Source organism: Orussus abietinus, unplaced genomic scaffold (assembly GCF_000612105.2).
Source record: "Orussus abietinus isolate OABI.00-Male unplaced genomic scaffold, Oabi_2.0 scaffold119, whole genome shotgun sequence".
NCBI classification, from domain to species: domain Eukaryota; kingdom Metazoa; phylum Arthropoda; class Insecta; order Hymenoptera; family Orussidae; genus Orussus; species Orussus abietinus.
Window position 1 is genome coordinate 18,271 of NW_019394337.1, and position 19,726 is coordinate 37,996.

Below are 19,726 nucleotides of genomic sequence, written 5' to 3' on the forward strand. Positions count from 1 at the left end.
GTAAGCTACCATATGGTACGAGTTGGGCGTGACATACAAATTGATCTCTTAAACCATGGAGACTAGAGACCAGGGGGACGAACTGCATAGGGTCCCTTATGGGAGCTCGTGTTCGCAAAAAAAAAAAAAGGATACAGAACATTGTTTGAAATTTTCTCTGTAGATGGCAGCGCTATCGCTAAGGGACCAACCTGTCAAATTGAAAACTCGGAAAACTTGACGTTCTCCTACCTGAGCCTACCTCGCCTGAGCTCGACGCCATTTTGGTTCTGGTCTGGACTGAGTAAAAAAATGTTGTTAAAAAATCGAAATTTTGAATGTGTCAGGACAATTCTTAGATGATCAGGAGCGATGTGTTAAAGTTTCGGACAGTTTGGACTAATACCCTTAAAAAAAAATGTTATATTCGAATCGACTGATTTGAAGGGGGTTTCACTTCACCTTAAATTGCTTTATTCTTATATTTAAATTTGTCCCTCTATATTCGCCGCATATTATCCTACGAGACGCCAGGAAGGAACTCGTGTTTACGCCTGATATCAAAGTGCCGCGGTGCACAGACACTTCGGTGACCTAGAGTCGGGTTGACTGACGTGCACAAATTCCAAATAGGCAGCTGGGTGTGTTAGAACTAGTTTGCGGTTTTGGTTACGCTTTGAATTTCAAGCTAGGTCGCGGTCCTGCCTGATTAGCGAAGAGACATCGCGGAATTCTCGGGTTCTGACGGAATCCGGCTTGTGACGTAGACCGTCTTTGGTTAGATATAGATCAGCGGAGATTATTTATTCCATTTATTATTCAAATCAATATTCCTGGAGGTCTACCATCTTGGCTTTTCGGCGATTCAACGAATGTGGCTGCAACGTCTCCTCATTTGCCTGCTGGATGTCGAGGTGCAAGCGAGGAACTGTTTGCTGGGAAGTCAAGGAAAACGATTTGCTTCGTTAAGAACCGATTGTCTTTGACTTCATATGATGAACAATGCGATTCGGCAACAAGTGACGATCGGCCTTAAGGCGATATGAAAGGCGCAAAGATATGAAATCGGTATCGACAAAAAAAATCCTTGTATATCCTTTTCGGTATTAACGCCTTATTGATTACTTAAGTGATAACATAAGCTGGCGCGTCACGTTACCGTCGATTATATTTATGTTGATGGCCGTTACCTTCTATGTTGTGAATTTTATTAAATGAAGCGTTCTATATACCATTTCGGTAAAATAATGATCAGGAGATAGATGTAAAACTATCGAAATCCCGTGAATCCGTGATTTTTTAATACTCCAATGAACCAACGGCGCCATCTATGACGTTTAGTTGCAACTAAATGTTTGCTTCAAAAACACGCGTTGCCCCCGGGACAAGCCAGCACTCTCTCGCAATCGTTGGTGAAAGTATTTTTCATATTTTCCTATCTGAGTCTGTAATATTACACTTTTATGGTATTCTAAATTGTTCGAGCTAAGTCCTGAAACTCTTCATTTTCGATTCTTCAAGTCTTCAAGAAGCGTAAAACATCTAAAACATGCATAAACTACGCCAGTTCCAGTTCCAAATAAACAAATTTTTGTATAAGAAATGAAACTTCATAAGTTTCAGGACCTACCAAAGGGTCTCAATGTTTTCATGGTAAAATTTGAAATGAATTGGTACCCCGATTCAGAGATTACTTTCACGAATGATTTGACCTCTCAGATATAATGGGGTTACCCATAAGTAATCAATTATTTTGAAAGAGGTGTTTTAGACGTCAAAAAATTGATTACTTATGTGTCCCCCTAATATATTGGGTTGGTGCCTAAGTTCGTGCGTTTTTTCCTTTAACTAAATTTTAATTCTCAACGAAAATTGTTTACTTATGTATTATGTACCATTTTTTCTGTACTTGTAACATATTTAAGTTTATTTATGTGCTTTTTTAGGTTGATCAAATATGGAGCCACAAGTTGAAAAAAATGCTCATTTCCGACACTTCATTCGAATTTAATCGAGGTGTTAATGCAGTGGAAGTTGTCCGAACCATCCGAAATGTTTATGGCGAAGGTTCAGTAAGTGACGGAATTGCGCAAAAATGGTTTATCAGCTCGAACATCCGACTTCGGTAAAGAATGTTTAACCACTTGCGGTGCAAAGAAATTCTCGGTTGCGCGTGCCAGAACAGTCAAGCGGGAATCACTTCGCGGTGCGTTCAGGCAGCGTTCAGCGGGTGGGTTCCAGAAGAGAAAATAAAGAGGCAGAATAATAAAATTACATCTGTATCGATACTAAATTTATTTATTAATAATCTTGCATGGTGTGATACTTTTCAAAACAACTTGGAATGTGTAACGCTACAAGACATTTTTTACACTCCCATGTAGTTTCACTCCGTTTTTTATGTTTAGCGCATACTACGCACCTCCGTTGTGGATTTTTTTTGGCGTTTGTAGGTGGTATATTTCTTGGGAAATGTCCCCATTGCTTCGCTTGTAAGCGACTCGGAGCATTTCCAGCAGACATCCTTCCACGTCTTTGGTAATCAGGAAGACATACTGTTTCTAAAATCTGTTCGGCTACATCGATTCGAAACTTCGAAAAAGAATACTTTTTACATTTTGGTATTTCCATTTTTTTGCAAAATAAAATATATGAATTGAGCAGTGCTATATCTGCTATGTAAAAAAATATTTTTTTATAACTTTTAACGTATTTTCTCATTAATTTAAAAGATGATAAATAACTATCTTGCAGATCCACTCCACCCATACCCTCATTGTATTCCAAAACGATGTTAGGCTTTGTTGTAAGGCTATTATTATTTTTCCACCTCTTTTTTTCCACTTCGACCATCTCAATTTTTGTATGTTTCGTGGACATTACATATATGTCTTTTTTGTCTTTCCATTTTGCAACCAAAATTCCATTACAGGAGCGCGATATCACGTCAGAACGTTTTAGTTTTGCAGCTGCGAGTTCTTTAGGCATATTCTTCCTATTGCATCTCACTGTTCCTATGGCATTAATTTTTCTAGACCGTAACTTTTGAAATAGGCTTGGCGAAGAATACCAATTGTCCAAAAATAGAGTATGCCCGTAACCAGTTAGTACTGTGGACATAAGCATTGTGACGCTTTCAGAGTCAGATACATTCGCATTTCTGTCTAACTCTTGACCAGTGTAGATTTTGAATTTAATGCAATAACCCGACTTGGATTCACATAACTTATAAAATTTCACTCCAAAACGTGCTCTTTTGGACGGATTACACTGTTTATACGAGATCCGACCCGTGTACTTCATTAACGACTCATCTAACGAAATGTATTCCGCGGGAGTGCAAATATTTTGAAATTTCTCATTAAAATAATCGATTACACTCCGCACTTTACATAAACGATCGTCATTATCGTTTACAACTTCGTTATCAGTAAAGTGTAAAAAGCGTGAAATTTGTGTAAATCTCCAATAGGGCATTGTTTTTCGAAATATTGGTGTCTCGATTACGCTTCTTTTTGACCAATATGACTGCACAGTAGGTTTTTTGACTTGGGACATCAAAATGCACAGAGCAAAATACGCATGTACTTCATCTATATTGGTGTCCCACCAAATGTCTTCAAATTTTCGTAATTTGCGGTTTTCATTTTGGAGTGTTTGACTGGCGTAACGATTAGTTTCTGTCACAATGATTTCCCAAAAGTCTTCTGCTAATACTTCTCTTGTCATTTGCAAGGCTGTGACATTTTGCCCAACAAGAATATGTATTTTAGATATCCTTGAATATTCCCATACTTGCGTTATATTTTCCGCGTCTTTCCAAATCCATTCCTGGGATGAAACATTCCTTTCTCTATTCTCATTCTGAACATCTTCCTCGTCGTCAGATATAATTCTACGCCGATTCCGACGTGGAAAAACAATTTCTTCTAAATCACTGTCAGATTCTACATTGTCTTGTCTTCTCCGTTTATTTATATAAATAACATCACTGTTTTCGCTATCACTTTCCATTTTACAGTCTGGGGTCAATACTGATAACTTTACACGATGAAGAGCAAGCAGAAACTGTGCCTCGGTACAGAATTTTATTGAACGGTGGACATGCCACGCACGTTATTTATCTTTCTGTAACAATCGCCCAACGACGTGCGTAACACGTCGCTGGCGTTCCGGTAACAAAAGCATGTTGACGTGCGTGGCACGTCTTTCCACCGCACGTGGTTAAACTCTTTGCTTCATGAAAACCCTCATCGAACAACACGTGAATTAACTGAAGTGATAAAACGCAACCATTCAACTATCGTTCGTCACCTGCAATCGATGAAAAAGGTTAAAAAACTCTATCACTTATTGCATATTCGCCATAAACGTTTCGGATCGTTCGAGCAGCCTCCACTGCTAGATAAGTAACCAAACTTGACGATTAAAATTAGTTTAAAAAAAACGCAGAAACTTATGTACCAACCCAATATAATCTAAATCTTTCATATCACCTTAACTTAACCTAACCGGAACGGAATGTCATCACACAAAATAGGAATTAAACGATTACAAAAAATATAGGCATATGAAAATTGCACTATTATAGAGGGCAAGTTTTTCAAAACTCTTACGGATATTTAAAAGAACGTGTATTTTATAATAATATGAGGAATCGCACCCTATGCGGTAACTATGATGGTGACATCTGTAGAAAATTGGTAATGAAAAACGTTACTACCCAATAGATCGATTTATTGGTATCAACAAAAAGAAATTGAACTATATATTACGATGCTTGTACATAGCGCATACGTATACGTTGATTAGAATTATCGTCTCCCGAGTAAGACAAAGTTCCTTACGAATCCTTTCGAATCCTTCCTAATCCTCGGTGTATTCAAATGGCTCCGGAGGATCGGCTTCCTTTTCCTCGTCGGGCTTTGGCCCGAAAGCTGAAATGCACGCATTAGAATTAATATTGCTATTCGGTGCAATTGAAACGTTATTTTATTTTATAACGTCGAAATTAAGACGCCTTAGAATGGAGTTGCGAAAATCTCGTTCAAGTGCGAATTTCTCTGTTACCAGAGTGTTCTAAATCGTGGTACAATTGTCCCGACACTTTTGTTTCTCATATCGGAGCTTTCGATCATTGTCTATCGATCGAAATATTAGAGTTCGACGCCATATTGGTTCTGGTCTAGGCTAAGTTAAAAAAAATGAGTTTCGGAAATGGAAATTTTCAAAGTGTCGGGAAAGTGGGTCTAGGTGCTCGCGAATCAAGGGTCAAAGTTTCGACCGGTTTAGTCCAATACCCTTAAAAAAAGTGTCTTATTCGAGTCAACCGACTCGAGGAGGGTTTCACTTCGCCTTAAAGGTTGCAGGATCCACACTTTTTAAATAGTGAAAAAATGTTACGTTACCGGCAACCGGCTCGACCAACTCCTCTTCGGAATCCGTTTGAATATGTTTAACCATTATGATTCCACCAATGCCCACGTCTTTAACGGGAACATATTGACTGCCCTCCACCAACTGAATCACTTTTAATTGCTGGCGAAGCACGCGGGCAGGATTTTGCAGGATCTCAAAAGTGGGTTCGGGTTCCTTTTTCTCCTTCTCCGATTTCTCAGAATCGTCTTTGCCCTTCTTATCGCTCTTCTCTTTTGCCTCCTTATTATCTTTCTCCTCTTCTTTCTTTTTCTTCTCGTCCTTTTCCTTGGCGGGAGCATCTTTCACTTCGACGGCCTCCTTGGTGGTTTCCAGCGGTGACGTTTCCTGTAATTTAAAAGAATGCCACCATTAACGGCGTCGCTCTTCGAAAAATCTGTACTTTCAAGTTAGTTGTCGCTTTGGGCGCAGAACCAATCAATTTCTGTCAATTTCTGCCAATATCCGAGTTATGGCTATGATTTTGCTCTCTACTTTATTCCCGCGTTGTACGAATTTCACTTGTTTTGTCTTCAATTAATGCCATTTTCAAAAAGGAAAATTTTACGGATTTTTCTTTTTAATTACAGATTATTTGCCTTTCATGTTAAAAGCTGACAATTTTAGGACTCTGCGCCCGTAATTACTAAATCTATCGTTCAACGCATGAAATAATGAGCACAAGTTTTCATCACATTGAAATAGAACTTTATCTAAACACAGATGTATACCGATAAAAAACATGTTTTACTGTATCTGTAATATCAGGATATCAAATATGCCACTCAAGTGACACAAACGATGATCATATAAATTATCAAAGAAAAAACGTTGCAAGCGCAATATGAAAATAGTATGTAATATCTCACTTCTACGGTATTCTAAATTGTTCGAGCAAGGTCCTAAAACTCTTCATTTTCGATTCTAAGCCTCCAAGAAGCGTAAAACTTCGGAAACGTACACGGACCACGCCATATTGCAGCTAAACGTCACAGATGGCGACGTTGTTTCGTCAAAATATAAATAGTCATGAATTCATGGGACTTCCGCAGTTTTACATCGATCTTTTTATCATTACTTTACCGAAATAACATATAGAACCCTTCAATTCGTATAACTCTCAACGTAGACTGTAAAAGACTTGAACATAAATATAAATGTCGGTAATGGAACTTGCCAGCGGCATAGATGAATTTGACTTTATCGACGTCGATTAAACTTCTTAGCGCCTTTCATATCCCCTTAAGGTGAAGTGAAACACGTCGAGGAACTTGATCGAAGTCGATAAAGAAGATTTTTCTAAATGCCTACGTTGTCGACGTTCGTTTTTATATTGACAGCTGTACCGAATTATATTGGGTATTGTACCAAATGGCATACTCCACCTGTCGTTTTCGTACAATAATTATAAAGAAATCGAAGTAAAACTCCAGAAATCCTCTGGATTCGTGCCTTCTGGGGCCTTAATTTGACTGCAGAGGGACTCCCTGCGCCATCTGTGATTTTCAGGTCAATTAAATTTTCACTCCGGGTCCTCGTATTACCATCGTTTTAGCATAGAAGCGTATACGAAACTTTTTTTGCCCTTATCCCGTTCAAATGCGAGTTTATCGATTATCAGAGTGTTCTAAATTATCGTAAAATTGTCCTGACCCTTTCGATTCTCATATCAGAGCCTTTGATAATTGTATATCGATCGAAATATAAGAGCTCGACGCCATTTTGATTCTGATCTGGGCTAAATTAAAAAGTTAAAAAAAAATCGAAATTTTGAATGTGTCAGGACAATTCCGAGATGATCAGGAGCGATGTGTCAAAGTTTCGGACAGTTTAGTCTAATACCCTTAAAAAAAGTATTGTATTCGAATCGACTGATTTGAAGGGTGTTTCACTTCACCTTAATAGGAACGAAATAGAAATTGACGGCCCTTACCACTTCCATCTTCTCATGTGAATCCCGCGCCCGTCGTTCGAATTCCCGACGTTTCGCCCGAGCTGCGATGCTCAGGACAGCCGTGGTCACTTTCTCGCGATCCTCCCGTTTCTTCTCTTCCAGAGCCGCGGGATACGCGTAGACGCTCGGTCTCGCATTCGAGCGGATCTCGAGCTTCGGCATCTTCAGTTGAGAGTTCAGGGCTATCAGACAGGTGGGGGTGAACGCAAGAGCGAGGCAGTGAGCCAGAGGGAACCAGTACCAGTATTGGGTGAACACCAGGGCACCCACCACCGCGAGCATATTCGTGTGACCAGTCCTGGACTGGAGAGATACCGTCACGTTGCGACCACCTGGAACATTGACAATACTTTCTCTAGCTCCATTTCAAACTCCTCCAATACGCAAACATCTTGGACGATTATTAAAGTTAAACTTTGTTAGTCACGGTTCGGTCCTTTCGATCGGTCCTCAAGGCCACGGGGATTCCCCACGAGAAGAAACGCTACCGTTGATGAGGCTTCCTCGACTGCCTCTGTTCTTCAAACGAGTTTCGAGGGGACACGGCCTCCTGGACTATAGTAGAGCAAGCGAGGAGCTATTCACTTGGAAATCGGTGAAAAGGATTTTCTTCCTTGAGAACCGATTGTCTTTGATGTCATAGATAAACAATGATAATATTCTTTAACAAGAGACGTTCGGTCTTAAAATTGCGACGATCATAAAGTAGAATAAGGAAATACAGCGCCGTGTATTGAAATCGTCTCCACTTTAGGGGTCCAGGATTTTCAGATTTTTTCCGATCTCGGCCGAGCGCTTCCGAGATGAAATTTTACAATTCAAAATTATAGTCTGCTAGTCTTTGTCGTCGTCTCAAATTTTATCACACGAATAAGAAGACCCTAATATGGGTCCTAACTCTCGAAATTTCACTTTTTATACATTTGGAAAATAGCTATGAACAAATGACCCAAACATTGACATTTCATGAGCTTCCTTATAGCCTCTATATTCACGTTATAAGGTTTAAAACGTTTCAACACCCCAAGTTCGGAGGTAAGTTTCATAAACGAGACTTCTTCGACGCCACTTTCACATCGCCTTAAGGCGACGCGATGGTGGCATCCGAAGGATCGATAGTTCCTGAAACTTTTCTCCGAACTAGGGATACCGAATCGTTTAAAACTGCAGAAAGTGAGTACGGAGGCTGTAAGGAAGGTCCTAACACCCATGAAGTTTCATTTTGTATCCAAAAAAATGTTTGAAAAATTTCATAGGCGCCAGGACCCTTCTTATAGCCTCTATATTCACATTCGGTATACTCAGTTCGGAGATAAGTTTCATTAAGGAGACTTCTTCGACGCTACTTTCACCCCACCTTAAGGGGGAGCCGCGAAAAGGCCGAAGCACTTCCGAAAGAACTTTTTACGGTACCTGCATCGATGATGCCTTGAGCCAAAATGGCGCCGAACTTGGCCATGACGTCCTCGTGTTTGTCGACGACCACTTTGGCGTAGAGCGCGCGGAAGTCTTTCACGCGAGCACACGTAGCTTCCGTTTGTTGTATCAGGATCATGGCGGAAGCGATGAGGGCCCCTTGACGCACAAAGTTGACCGGGTCGTTGGTCATGGGGTCCAAGAGAGCGATCGCCTCCTTGAGGCCGGTGCCCGCGCAAGCGATTCCCAGCGCCATTGCGGCGCCATATCGAACGTGGGGGTTGTAACTCTCGGCCAACAAAGACACCACGCTAGGACATTGTTCGGGAGTCCTGAAACATGATAAAGAAACGTAACGTGTAGACTTCTGCTTTGTAAAACGGATTAATAACTACCAGGATTGGGTCATTTTTCGCTTTTCTAGGTTTTTCACGTATGCTACGTAAATCAAGTGGTTTACCGTCAAACATCGTAGAAAAACGGTAAATCACATCTCCTATACGGAAGATGCCGCAAATGTAAGATATACGGCATCCGCTAGGTTATAAGCGTCTTTTAGCACATATGTAAATACGTAAATATTATTAAGGAACAATAAATTAATTTGGCGTTTGCGTTCAAAATTGTTTAGAATTTTACGTTTCGAATATCGCGGACAGGGTTGAGTAAGTAAAATACCCTAGGCAATTTACGTAGTTTTTCTTCTTTTTCGGGAAATTCCTAGGTATTTTACTTTACAAATTTCATTCGTGACATCAATTACATGAATATGGGATTTTACGTTTCAGTTCCTATTCCTGATACGCGTAAAATTCAAAATTTTCCATGGAATGCATGGAAAATTGGAATGTTGAAAGCCTGGGTCTTTTTAATGGTTCGCTCCATTCTTCGCTAGGCATTTTACGTAGAAAACCTCGAATGAAGCATCACTGCCCAACCCTAGCCGCAGATGCACGATATACAGGTTATAAACGTCTTTTAGCGCACGGGTAATCGCGTAAACATTTTTAAAGAATAATTAATTTGAAGCTCGTGTTCAAAATTCTTTTCATTTAACCCCGTTTAATGTCAAGTTTCTACCTGGATTTACTATTCTCTATTTAGAAACAAAAGAGCGTAATATACTTCGCTATACTACTAAAACTAGGAACGTATTATACGTTGGAATATACATGTAGAAAAGCACGTATTATACCTACCCAACTCTGATAACTACAGATGATACAAATAACTACGCTAACTAGGACGTTGGTCGGTTCAGAATGTTTTTTATTTAACCCGTGATCCCTTATCAAAGTTGAAAAATATGGGATCAAATATAAATTTGGCTATTAAAGGCGTCCAATATTGCCTGCACGGATTGATGAATTTCGCCCATATGTCGAAAGAGTTCCGGACTCAAAGGGTTAATATCACGTTTAAACGCATGCGTAATCTTATACATTATTGTTAACGCGTTATTGATCGTTTCAGGACGATAACTCGGTTCTAGTGGACGGAGCCTGTCAGATTCCGGATCCATTGTATAAGCTCATCGGCAGCATAATCTGCTTCTACATCCCACTGGGAGTTATGCTGCTCACGTACGCTCTGACAGTAAGACTTTTGGCCCAACAACGACAGAACATTGGAGGAACAGCAGGTTGGTCCTCGGGATGGTTAGGTGGCCCTCAGGGCACACCTGTGGGAGGTTAGTGTATTTTCAAGTACACTGACCTGCACGAGTACGCGTACACGCAGAAAAATAATTACCAATCTCAATTTCAATTTGCTTCCGCAAATGTGAAACTTTAAAGCCGGTCGGCAGCATTTCTTTGCACGTTTTTTTCTGCATGGACAACAAAAAACGGTTGACATAAATTATAACCATGGCTGCAATATTCCTTACTAGTCACCCCAAACTGTATGTCGTTTATTTCATCCAGGAGTAAGAATGTTTTTTTAGCCACTGCTTCAAATTTATTTACTACTAACCCGAGCAATTTTTATAAAGGAAGTCCTCCTATGCTCAATCTCTCCACGTTGCGTATAACGTTGGCGTTCCATCTATTTCACGTTTATTAATAAATTATAAGTGAGTACGTATTCAATGCGTTTATAAAATACGTGAAATAAATCAAATTCGCAAACGGCTTACAAATGTTACAATTTGAACGTATTGCAGACCAGAGTGGCACTAGATAATGCTACAGACCGTCGACACCAAACCTAAACGAATCCCCTTTTGTTAAACCATCATAACGGCAGCAAAAATTCTAAAAACTACCTAAGACGTTTAGTATGGCAGACTAAAATAGGCGCTAGATAGGGCGTAACCATCATCCCCAATAAACCTAAATGAATCCCGTTTTGTTAAACTACCATAACGGCAGGAAAAATTCTAAAAACTAAGACGTTTAGTACGGCAGACTAAAATAGGTGCTAGATAGGGCGTAACCATCATCCCCAACAAACCTAAATGAATCCCGTTTTGTTAAACTACCATAACGGCAGTAAAAATTCTAAAAACTATCTGAGATGTTTAGTATGGCAGACTAAAATAGGCGCTAGATAGGCCATAACCATCATCCCCAACAAACCTAAATGAATCCCGTTTTGTTAAACTACCATAACGGCAGGAAAAATTCTAAAAACTAAGACGTTTAGTACGGCAGACTAAAATAGGCGCTAGATAGGGCGTAACCATCATCCCCAACAAACCTAAGTATATCCCGTTTTGTTACACAACCATAACGGCAGGAAACATTGTAAAAAACTGTCTAAAACGTCTAGTACCATAGACCAAAACAGGCGCTAGATAAGGCGTAATCACCAACACCAACGAACCTAAATAAATCCCGTTTTGAGAAACCACCATAACGGCAGGAGACATTCTAAAATCTAAGACGTCTAATACCAAAACAGGCGCTAGATAGGGCGTAACCACCGTCACCAAAAAACCTAAATGATTCCCCTTTTGTTATCTCTTTCTTCGTTATCTCTTCCTCCAAATACGCATACTCTCTCTAGGAGTGACTCTGACTTTATTCCTTGAATATTCATTTGAACTTTTGTCATCGTTCCTAGGGAGTAAAAGTAAGAAATTAACGGTCAAACCTCTAAACTCCGAAAAACGTTCGCTTCGTACACAGATAGGGACATTCAAAGCCGCTGATCACGTTAAAAAACAATCTAAAAATTGCTTAAAGTGTCGAAAAAGATATAGAAGACCAAAATAGCGCTTGACAGGGTTACAGACGATTATCACCATTTAACTTAAGAGATAGTGAAAGTTTTCTACGAACTGGGAGGGCTGAATCATTTCAAACTTTCCAACGTCAATGTGGAGGCTATAAGGAAGGTTCTGACACTCATGAAATTTCATTTTTTATAAGATTTTTTAAGGATATCTAGAAAGAAATTTAAAAAAATTGAAATTTCATGAGTTTTAGGGCCTTTCTTATACCCTCCACATTTATGTTGTAAACTCTGAAACAATTCGGTACCCCCAGTTCGGAGGAAAGTTTCATGAACGATTGATATCTCGGATGCCACTTCCGCACCCCTTTAAGTGGATCTCGTTTCGTTGGCCGGACTCGCGAGTTATCGTCCTCCCTCTCGTTCGCGTTATCGCTTCGCGGGCGTAAAATTCCCAAGGCCCGTTAGAGACCACGTCATTCGAATAAATTGGAACGCGAAGGCGGTCCGCAAAGAATTAGCTCCCGACAGATTTGCATCGGCCAATCTACTTGCAAATATCGTCTTGGGCCGACACGGACTAACCCTCGAACCCGGTCACGTCAGTCATCGACTCTGGCTGCACGAAGAGTCGATTTTCCGCGCTCGAAAAGACTCCCTTACTTCACATTTAAGGGGATGCCCCTTCGGCTTCGGTCGAAAGGATCGAATCGATCCCAGCGCCACTTGCGTGACAAAATGAAACTAGACGGCGGTATTACTGGACGTCGAGAGAATCAGGAAATACGCTCGCGCGCTCTACCGACAACTCCAACAACTGAAATCGGTTGCTTACTTTTTTGCCCACTTTATGTCGATACTTGGACAAGTTCGATCAGATTTTTGCCAACCACTCGTCAAATACTGGACTTTCACGTGCAATTACGTCTTTGTTCTCGTTCCGTATAAGCTGCCATTTGCGACAAAGTACACGTAGAAAAATATTCCCACCATTACACGTGCTCGCGTATAAAACTGTTGGTGGAACCATATCAACGATTACTGCAGATGTAATTACAACTTTTTGTCCTTTTAACCATTACGGCTGCAGCGGTAATATAGGAATCGTTGTAAATAAATTGTAGTTATATTTGCATCTTCTGATTTTTTCTATACAACGTTGGAAAATTAGAATTACACGTATAAAAGCATAAGAAATCATAAGAATGATCATCGCAACTGTAACATGTAAAAGCAAGACTTATGTTGAAAACGGTAAAATATTCAACTGCTTAAGGGTTTTCACAAGTATGAATTAACTTGATTATCTCTATTGCGCGAGTATTACTCATTTGCCCCAACTTTCAAAAGTATTTTATATCTCATAAGCTTATTGTTCGAAAATTAAAAAGGAACATTTCTTTAAAATCTATCATCATCCCGAATAACCTAAAAACACAAAGTACAAACAATATTAAAACTTCTTTTAAAATAATAATAGGTGAATAAATATAGTATAAAAATTGGAATCTACATTTTCGAGTTTTCAAAATGCCCAAATTAACTACTAAAGATTAGTAATACAATTATTGAAAAGGTAAAACAGGGTCGAAGGCGGATTCTCTGTTTCGGAAAAAGATGTCCAACAGAAATTCTGAAAGGATTGGAAAATGTCGTGTCCAAATAGTAGGATAATCCCTTAAGGGGATGTGAAAGCGGCATCCGAGAGGTCACTCGTTTATGAAACTTTTCTCCGAACCGAGGGTAGCGAATCGTTGCAAATTTTACAACGTAAATGTGAAAGCTATAAGAGAGGTCCAGACACCCATAAAATTTCAATTTCACTTAAAAATTCTTAACACTTTATCGACCGGAAGCCTATTAATCGGTTTTACGATACCCGTGATCGCCATTTACTTCCAAATTCGCCGGTCGGTAAAGTGTTAAAATACCTCCAAGCAAATTTTTAAACAATTCATATTTCGTGGGCGCTAGGACCTTCCTTATAGCCTCCATATTTACATTGTAAACTATGAAAAGATTCGATACACCTAGTGGAAAGAAAAGTTTGATAAACGAGACCTCTGTGTCGCCACTTTCGCATCGCCTTAATACTAACACTGAAGTAGTAGATATTTCGTAAGATAAAAACTGTGCAAATCTATTTCGTGTGGTGAACAGGTGGCGTGATTTTAGGGCTGGACAGACGCTGTACGTGGAGAAAGTTGTTGAACAAAGGATCCACCGGAGGATCCGGTACTCCTCAACACACTTCCGGTGCATCCACGGATACGGAGCTGACCACCCTGGACACCCACGAACTCTGGCTTCCGGAAAGCGAGCCTCCGCCATCGGCGATGTCGGCTTTACACGCTTTTGGGGCAGAAATGCTGAAATTGTCCAGAGGACTCGAGGGAATGGGAAACCCGGGCTCTCAGACACTTACGGTCAACACCAGGACCATGTCACATCATCATCATCATCATCACCATCACCAATCCTCTCCGCATCAACGAACTGGGTAAGATTAACTTCTTTTTATTATCATATGAAAGGGTCATTCCACACATATGTCAAAATTAACAATTTATGAGTCTTTTCTCCAAACTGAGGACACCGAATCATTTGAAACTTCAACGCGTGATTATGGAGGTCCTAAGGAAGAGCTGGATGCTCATGAAATTTCATTTATCAAAACAAAATATGCATCCTTAATTCTAGTCGGGGGTGAATAAACATATTTTTTCTTAAAAACTGAAATTTCATGAGCATCGGGTTCCTCCTTAGGGCCTCCATAATCACGTGCTGAAATTTCAAATGATTCGGTGTCCTCAGTTTAGAGAAAAGTTGAATAATATTTTCACGTCTTGATTTCTATAAAGTGACCCTTTCATATCACCTTAAAAGACATGAAAGTGCTTCCAGGTTTTATGCAAATACGATTTCTTTGGGAATTATATCTTATAAAGTAATATCAAAACTGATCTTGCAATACCAACCATTTATTTTCTATTAATAGAAATAATAATATAAGGATAAATATAATAGAGTCCCCCCATTGCCGAATTAAAGGTTTGAATTATTGTTTACTTTATATGAGTTTGAATGGCTCAGCCCTTTTTAGCCTTCTAACGAAATGCTGATGCCGAAGAGTTTAAGACTTCGACATTAGTCTATTGACAATCTCAAGCTCAGCAGCAAATTTGTTATTCTCTATAACAATTATCTATTTCTTTATAACAAATCAAGGAAGATGGTAGAACGGGTTATCTTGTTTTCTACACCTCGTTCTATGACATTAGATTCCTCCTCTCCATTTTAGGACTCAAACTATGTATTTCATTAATGGCATAACGATACCACGAAGCAAATACTGCAGAAGTTCCCAGCATTTTAAATTTTATTACGGGTTAACTCAATCTCTGTTGCAACAAATATTAATTAATAACAGGCGAATATTTAGATTATCCGTTGTTTTTATATTAGTAGATGACGATGAATGTCTGCAACGTCCCACGCATCAATTTCGACGCTGCTTTAATCTCGATTAGGGTGTTAAGGTGAAGTGAAACATCCTTCAAATCAGTCGATTCGAATACAACACTTTTTTTTTAGGGTATTAGACCAAACTGTCCGAAACTTTGACACGTCACTCCTGATCATCTAAGGATTGTCCTGACACATTCAAAATTTGGATTTTTCAAAAGAATTTTTTAACTCAGTCCAGGCCAAAACCAAAATGGCGTCGAGCTCTGATATTTCGATCAATATACAATTATCGAAGGCTCTGATATGAGAATCGAAAGGGTCAGGACAATTTGACGACAATTTAGAACACTCTGGTAATCGATAAACTCGTATTTTAACGGGATAAAGGCAGAAAAAGTGTTGTATGCGCTTCTATGCCAAAGCGATAGTAATATGAGGTCTCGGAGTGCAAATGTAATTGACCTGGAAATCACAGATGGCGCAGGGGGTCCCTCCGCAGTCAATTAGGGCCCCAGAAGGCATAAATCCAGAGGATTTCTGGAGTTTTACTTCGATTTCTTTATAATTATTGTACGAAAACGACAGGTGGAATATACCATTTGGTACAATACCCAATATAATTCGACCCAGCTGTCAATATAAAAACGAACGTCGGCAACGTAGGCATTTAGAAAAATCTTCTTCATCGACGTTGATCAAGTTCCTCGACGTGTTTCACTTCACCTTAATCGGAGGAACTTGGCTGATCAGTTCCCAGCGGTTTCTGAATCCTCTGCCAGCTCTTATTAGACTTGGGGCAAACGATTCTGGATCGGAAGTTCCATATTTTCGGAGCATCGAGCGAATGGAACATGAATGCCAGGACGAATTACGGACGCGGGTCCAATTTTGGAAATGTACAGGAATGATCCGGTCGGGCACTCGGAAATCGAACGCGAGTGCCACGTCGATCCCAAAAAGGCAATCGCTATCGATCGAACGAGTCCCGAAGCGAAACGTCAACATTGAGAGAAAAAGAGCTGGCAAACTGTACAACGCGACTCCGTTAAAGCTACTTTCGTTAAAGGGACGCAATTTATCCTTTGGTTTACTACAAATTGGCAGGTGTAACTATTTTATAATTGTCGAGCACCCTCCTGGCTTTTGTAGGAACGGTAACAATATTTACAGTCAAGGTTTTTACCATTTTGGAGTTAGGTTACCTTTTACTTATTGTCAACTGTTATTGCAAAATGTTATTCACTTTACTTTTAGTAACTGTAAGAATATTATTAATACAACCGTTTATCATTGCGGTTTGGTAAACTTGTTTCAAGTTTGTTTCGGCGATACCGATAGATGGCGAAGCTTTTGTCACAAATGACTAGGATTATTTTGCTTATAAGATCCTCCTTCATTCTTGACTGACGCTAAGACGTACGAGAATGTTAAGGTGAAGTTAAATACGTCAAGGAACTTGATCGACGTCGGTACAGAAGATTTTTCTAAATACCAACGATGCCGACGTTCGTTTTTATATTAACAGCTGTGTTGAAGTATATTAGGTATTGTACTAAATGGCATGTGCCACCTGTCGTTTTCGTCCAATTATTATAAAGGAATCGAAGTAAAACTCCAGAAATCCTCTGGATTCGTGCTTTCTGGGGCCTTAATTTGACTGCAGAGGGACCCCCTGCGCCATCTGTGACTTCCAAAATAACTACATTTTCACTCCGAGACCTCGTATGCCCATCGTTTTAGCATAGAAGCGCAGAAGACACTTTTTTTGTCGTTATCCTGTTTAAATGCGAGTTTCTCGACTACCAGAGTGTTCTAAATTGTAGGAAAATTGTCCTGGCACTTTCGTTTCTCATATCAGAGTCTTCAATAATTTGATATCGATCGAAATATGACAACTCGACGCCATTTTGGTTCTGGTCTGAGCTAAGTTAAACAATTCTTTTGAAAAATCCTAATGTTGAAAGTGTCAGGATAATTCCCAGGTGTTCACGAGTCATGTGTCAAAGTTTCGAATAGTTTGATCCAATGTCCTTAAAAAAAAGTGTTCCATTCAAACCGACTGATTTGAGGGGGTTATCACTTCACCTTAGCAAGTCATGCAAAATAATTTTAATAAACGTCCATAATAACAAAAAAATATTTTTGGAAAGAGATTTAATGATTGACAGAACTATTCGCAACAGTTAACAATACTATCTGGGCATGTAAAATATACGATAGCATATCGGTTACGTTAACGATAATAAAGTGAAATTTCACTATATAAATAGTAAAAACTTTCGTTGTTCTTCCTAGGAAAGTACAGTAAACGTGGAATAGTTGAATTCCCTCCTCCCGAATGGTAGAAAAATATAATAACCGTTCCTAGATTTCCTAGTTGAGAAGAAAAGTGAATTTTCCTGTAAAAAGTATCCGAGTCTTTTTTGAACCATGAAAGCTAGGTACGAAATAGTTAATTTACCTAGATTTTTCCCTCGGGGCAGAGCTATAAAAGCAGACACTTTCATAACACATTAAGAAGCCAATCAGCGGCTGTACCGTGGGCTGAATACGTGAGTACCTTGATTAACCAACGAGCCTTTAATAACTGCCTGTATCTTCCGATTCTGTGTTTGCCAAATATCGGGTTTCCCAGCTCTGCCTTCCGGGTACAGAAATCCACCAACGGATCATAAACTGGTGATATAGATGTCGAGGATGAAGCTCGCGACGTAAGGAGTAATTGTGGCTCAACAAGTAGCATTCCCTCGCATACAACTATACAAACTCAGGAACTGCATCCATAATGTTCCATTACCCCAGCACTTATTACTTCTTACAGGGGTTCCGCACTTTATTTTCCCACACTTTTTCGTTCTTCTATAACGAATGTCATAAATGTGTTCACTCCTGAACAACTAATAGTGCGGCCATGACAGATCTTACATTTTCTTTATTAGTGTGAGAATTTTAGCGATACCCTGAGAGAAAAATTTAGTTTAACTATTTTTAACTAGTTTTCATGGTTCAAAAAGGACTCGGATAATTTAACTTACTTACTATATCGTTTTACCTTTTGAGAGGAGTAAAAAATGAACTATTCCAAGTTTACTATACTTTCCTAGGAAGGATAACGAAACTTTTTACTATGTAAGTGGTAAAATTTGACATTGTTTACGTAACCGATATATCATCGTATGTTTGACATGCCCGGATAGTATTATTAACGGTTGCGAATAATTCCGTTAATCGTTCAATCCTTTCCCGAAAATGATTACTGTAGTTACTGACGTTTATTCAAATTATTATGCACGACCTGTTGATATTCTTGCATGACTTAGCGTCAGTTAGGGATGGAAGAGTATCTTGTATGCAAAAGAGCGATCCGAATCATTTGCAAGAAAACTTCGCCATCTATCGGTGACGTCCAAAATAACTCGAACAAAGTTTTTGGTAACCTTCGGGACGAATTGGAAGTTGACTTCACCAAACCGCAATGTTAAACAGTTGTATTAATAATATTGTTACAGATACCAAGAGTAAAGCAAATAACATTTCGCAATAAGAGTGGACAATATTTAAAAGGTAACCTAATTATTCCAAAATGGTAAAAGAACTCTACGATAAATGTGCGTTACCGTTCCTACAAAATTCCCACAAAAGCCAGGAAGATGCTCAACTATTGAAAAATAGTTGCAGCTGAAAATTTGTAGTAAATCAAACGATAAATTGCTTTCCTTTAACAAAAATGGCTTTAACGGGGTCGAATTGTTCAGTTTATCAGCTCTTTTTCTCTCCGTGTATACATGCAACCTGGCCCATCGTATTATCAATTAGGTAGCTGCAATTCATAATGGTCCAAAATATATTAAAAAAAAAAAAGTGAACCGTTTTTTGGAGAAAAAGATTCATATTTTTTGTACATATTTATGATTTGCTGACGTTGGATCGATGTGACCCAATTTCTGTTTAAGGGTTAATTAAAAGTGTTCCGGGACAAAAAAGAAATGAAGAGCCATTGCCTTAGATGGTCAAAACCCGACCTAATTGTAATTTGCCGAAACTCCACCTCTGAATCGATCACGTCCTACATTAAAAAACACGATGCAATCACGGGGAACCGAAAGGTTAAAGTGTTCGATCAACCCTGGGATAAAAAGACCTCCGCAATTTCCTGTACTCGAAGTTCCTGGTCTTTTGTCGATCTTTTCTTTTTTTTGGGCGAAGTAGATCGAAGAGGCTGCAAATTAGGTGGAGTGTTCTATGCAATTCTTCTCTTCGGTACTAAAATACTTGCACGTTACGTTAATCGAATATGTGGATGAAAATTATAAACTG

The 19,726-nt window shown here is 39.3% G+C and overlaps 2 protein-coding genes across 3 annotated transcripts in view; one reads left to right on the top strand and one right to left on the bottom strand.

The window, feature by feature from the left end:
• Positions 1 to 19,726, top strand: part of LOC105697804 (glyoxylate reductase/hydroxypyruvate reductase) — a 41,740-nt gene that overhangs the window by 18,163 nt on the left and 3,851 nt on the right. The window contains exons 2-3 of one of the 2 annotated variants that reach the window (XM_012421462.1): positions 10,238 to 10,406; positions 14,102 to 14,441. In XM_012421462.1, the coding sequence (XP_012276885.1) occupies positions 10,337 to 10,406; positions 14,102 to 14,441 (410 nt within the window). In that variant the 5' untranslated portion in view covers positions 10,238 to 10,336. The remainder of the gene's footprint in view (positions 1 to 10,237; positions 10,407 to 14,101; positions 14,442 to 19,726) is intronic. The other variant, XM_012421463.1, reaches the window with a different exon arrangement.
• Positions 4,700 to 19,726, bottom strand: part of LOC105697803 (26S proteasome non-ATPase regulatory subunit 1) — a 48,968-nt gene continuing 33,941 nt past the window's right edge. The window contains exons 11-14 of the mRNA XM_012421459.1: positions 8,762 to 9,096; positions 7,328 to 7,680; positions 5,388 to 5,742; positions 4,700 to 4,916 (exon numbers count right to left, since the gene is read on the bottom strand). Coding sequence (XP_012276882.1) covers positions 4,846 to 4,916; positions 5,388 to 5,742; positions 7,328 to 7,680; positions 8,762 to 9,096 — 1,114 coding nt within the window. The 3' untranslated portion in view covers positions 4,700 to 4,845. The remainder of the gene's footprint in view (positions 4,917 to 5,387; positions 5,743 to 7,327; positions 7,681 to 8,761; positions 9,097 to 19,726) is intronic.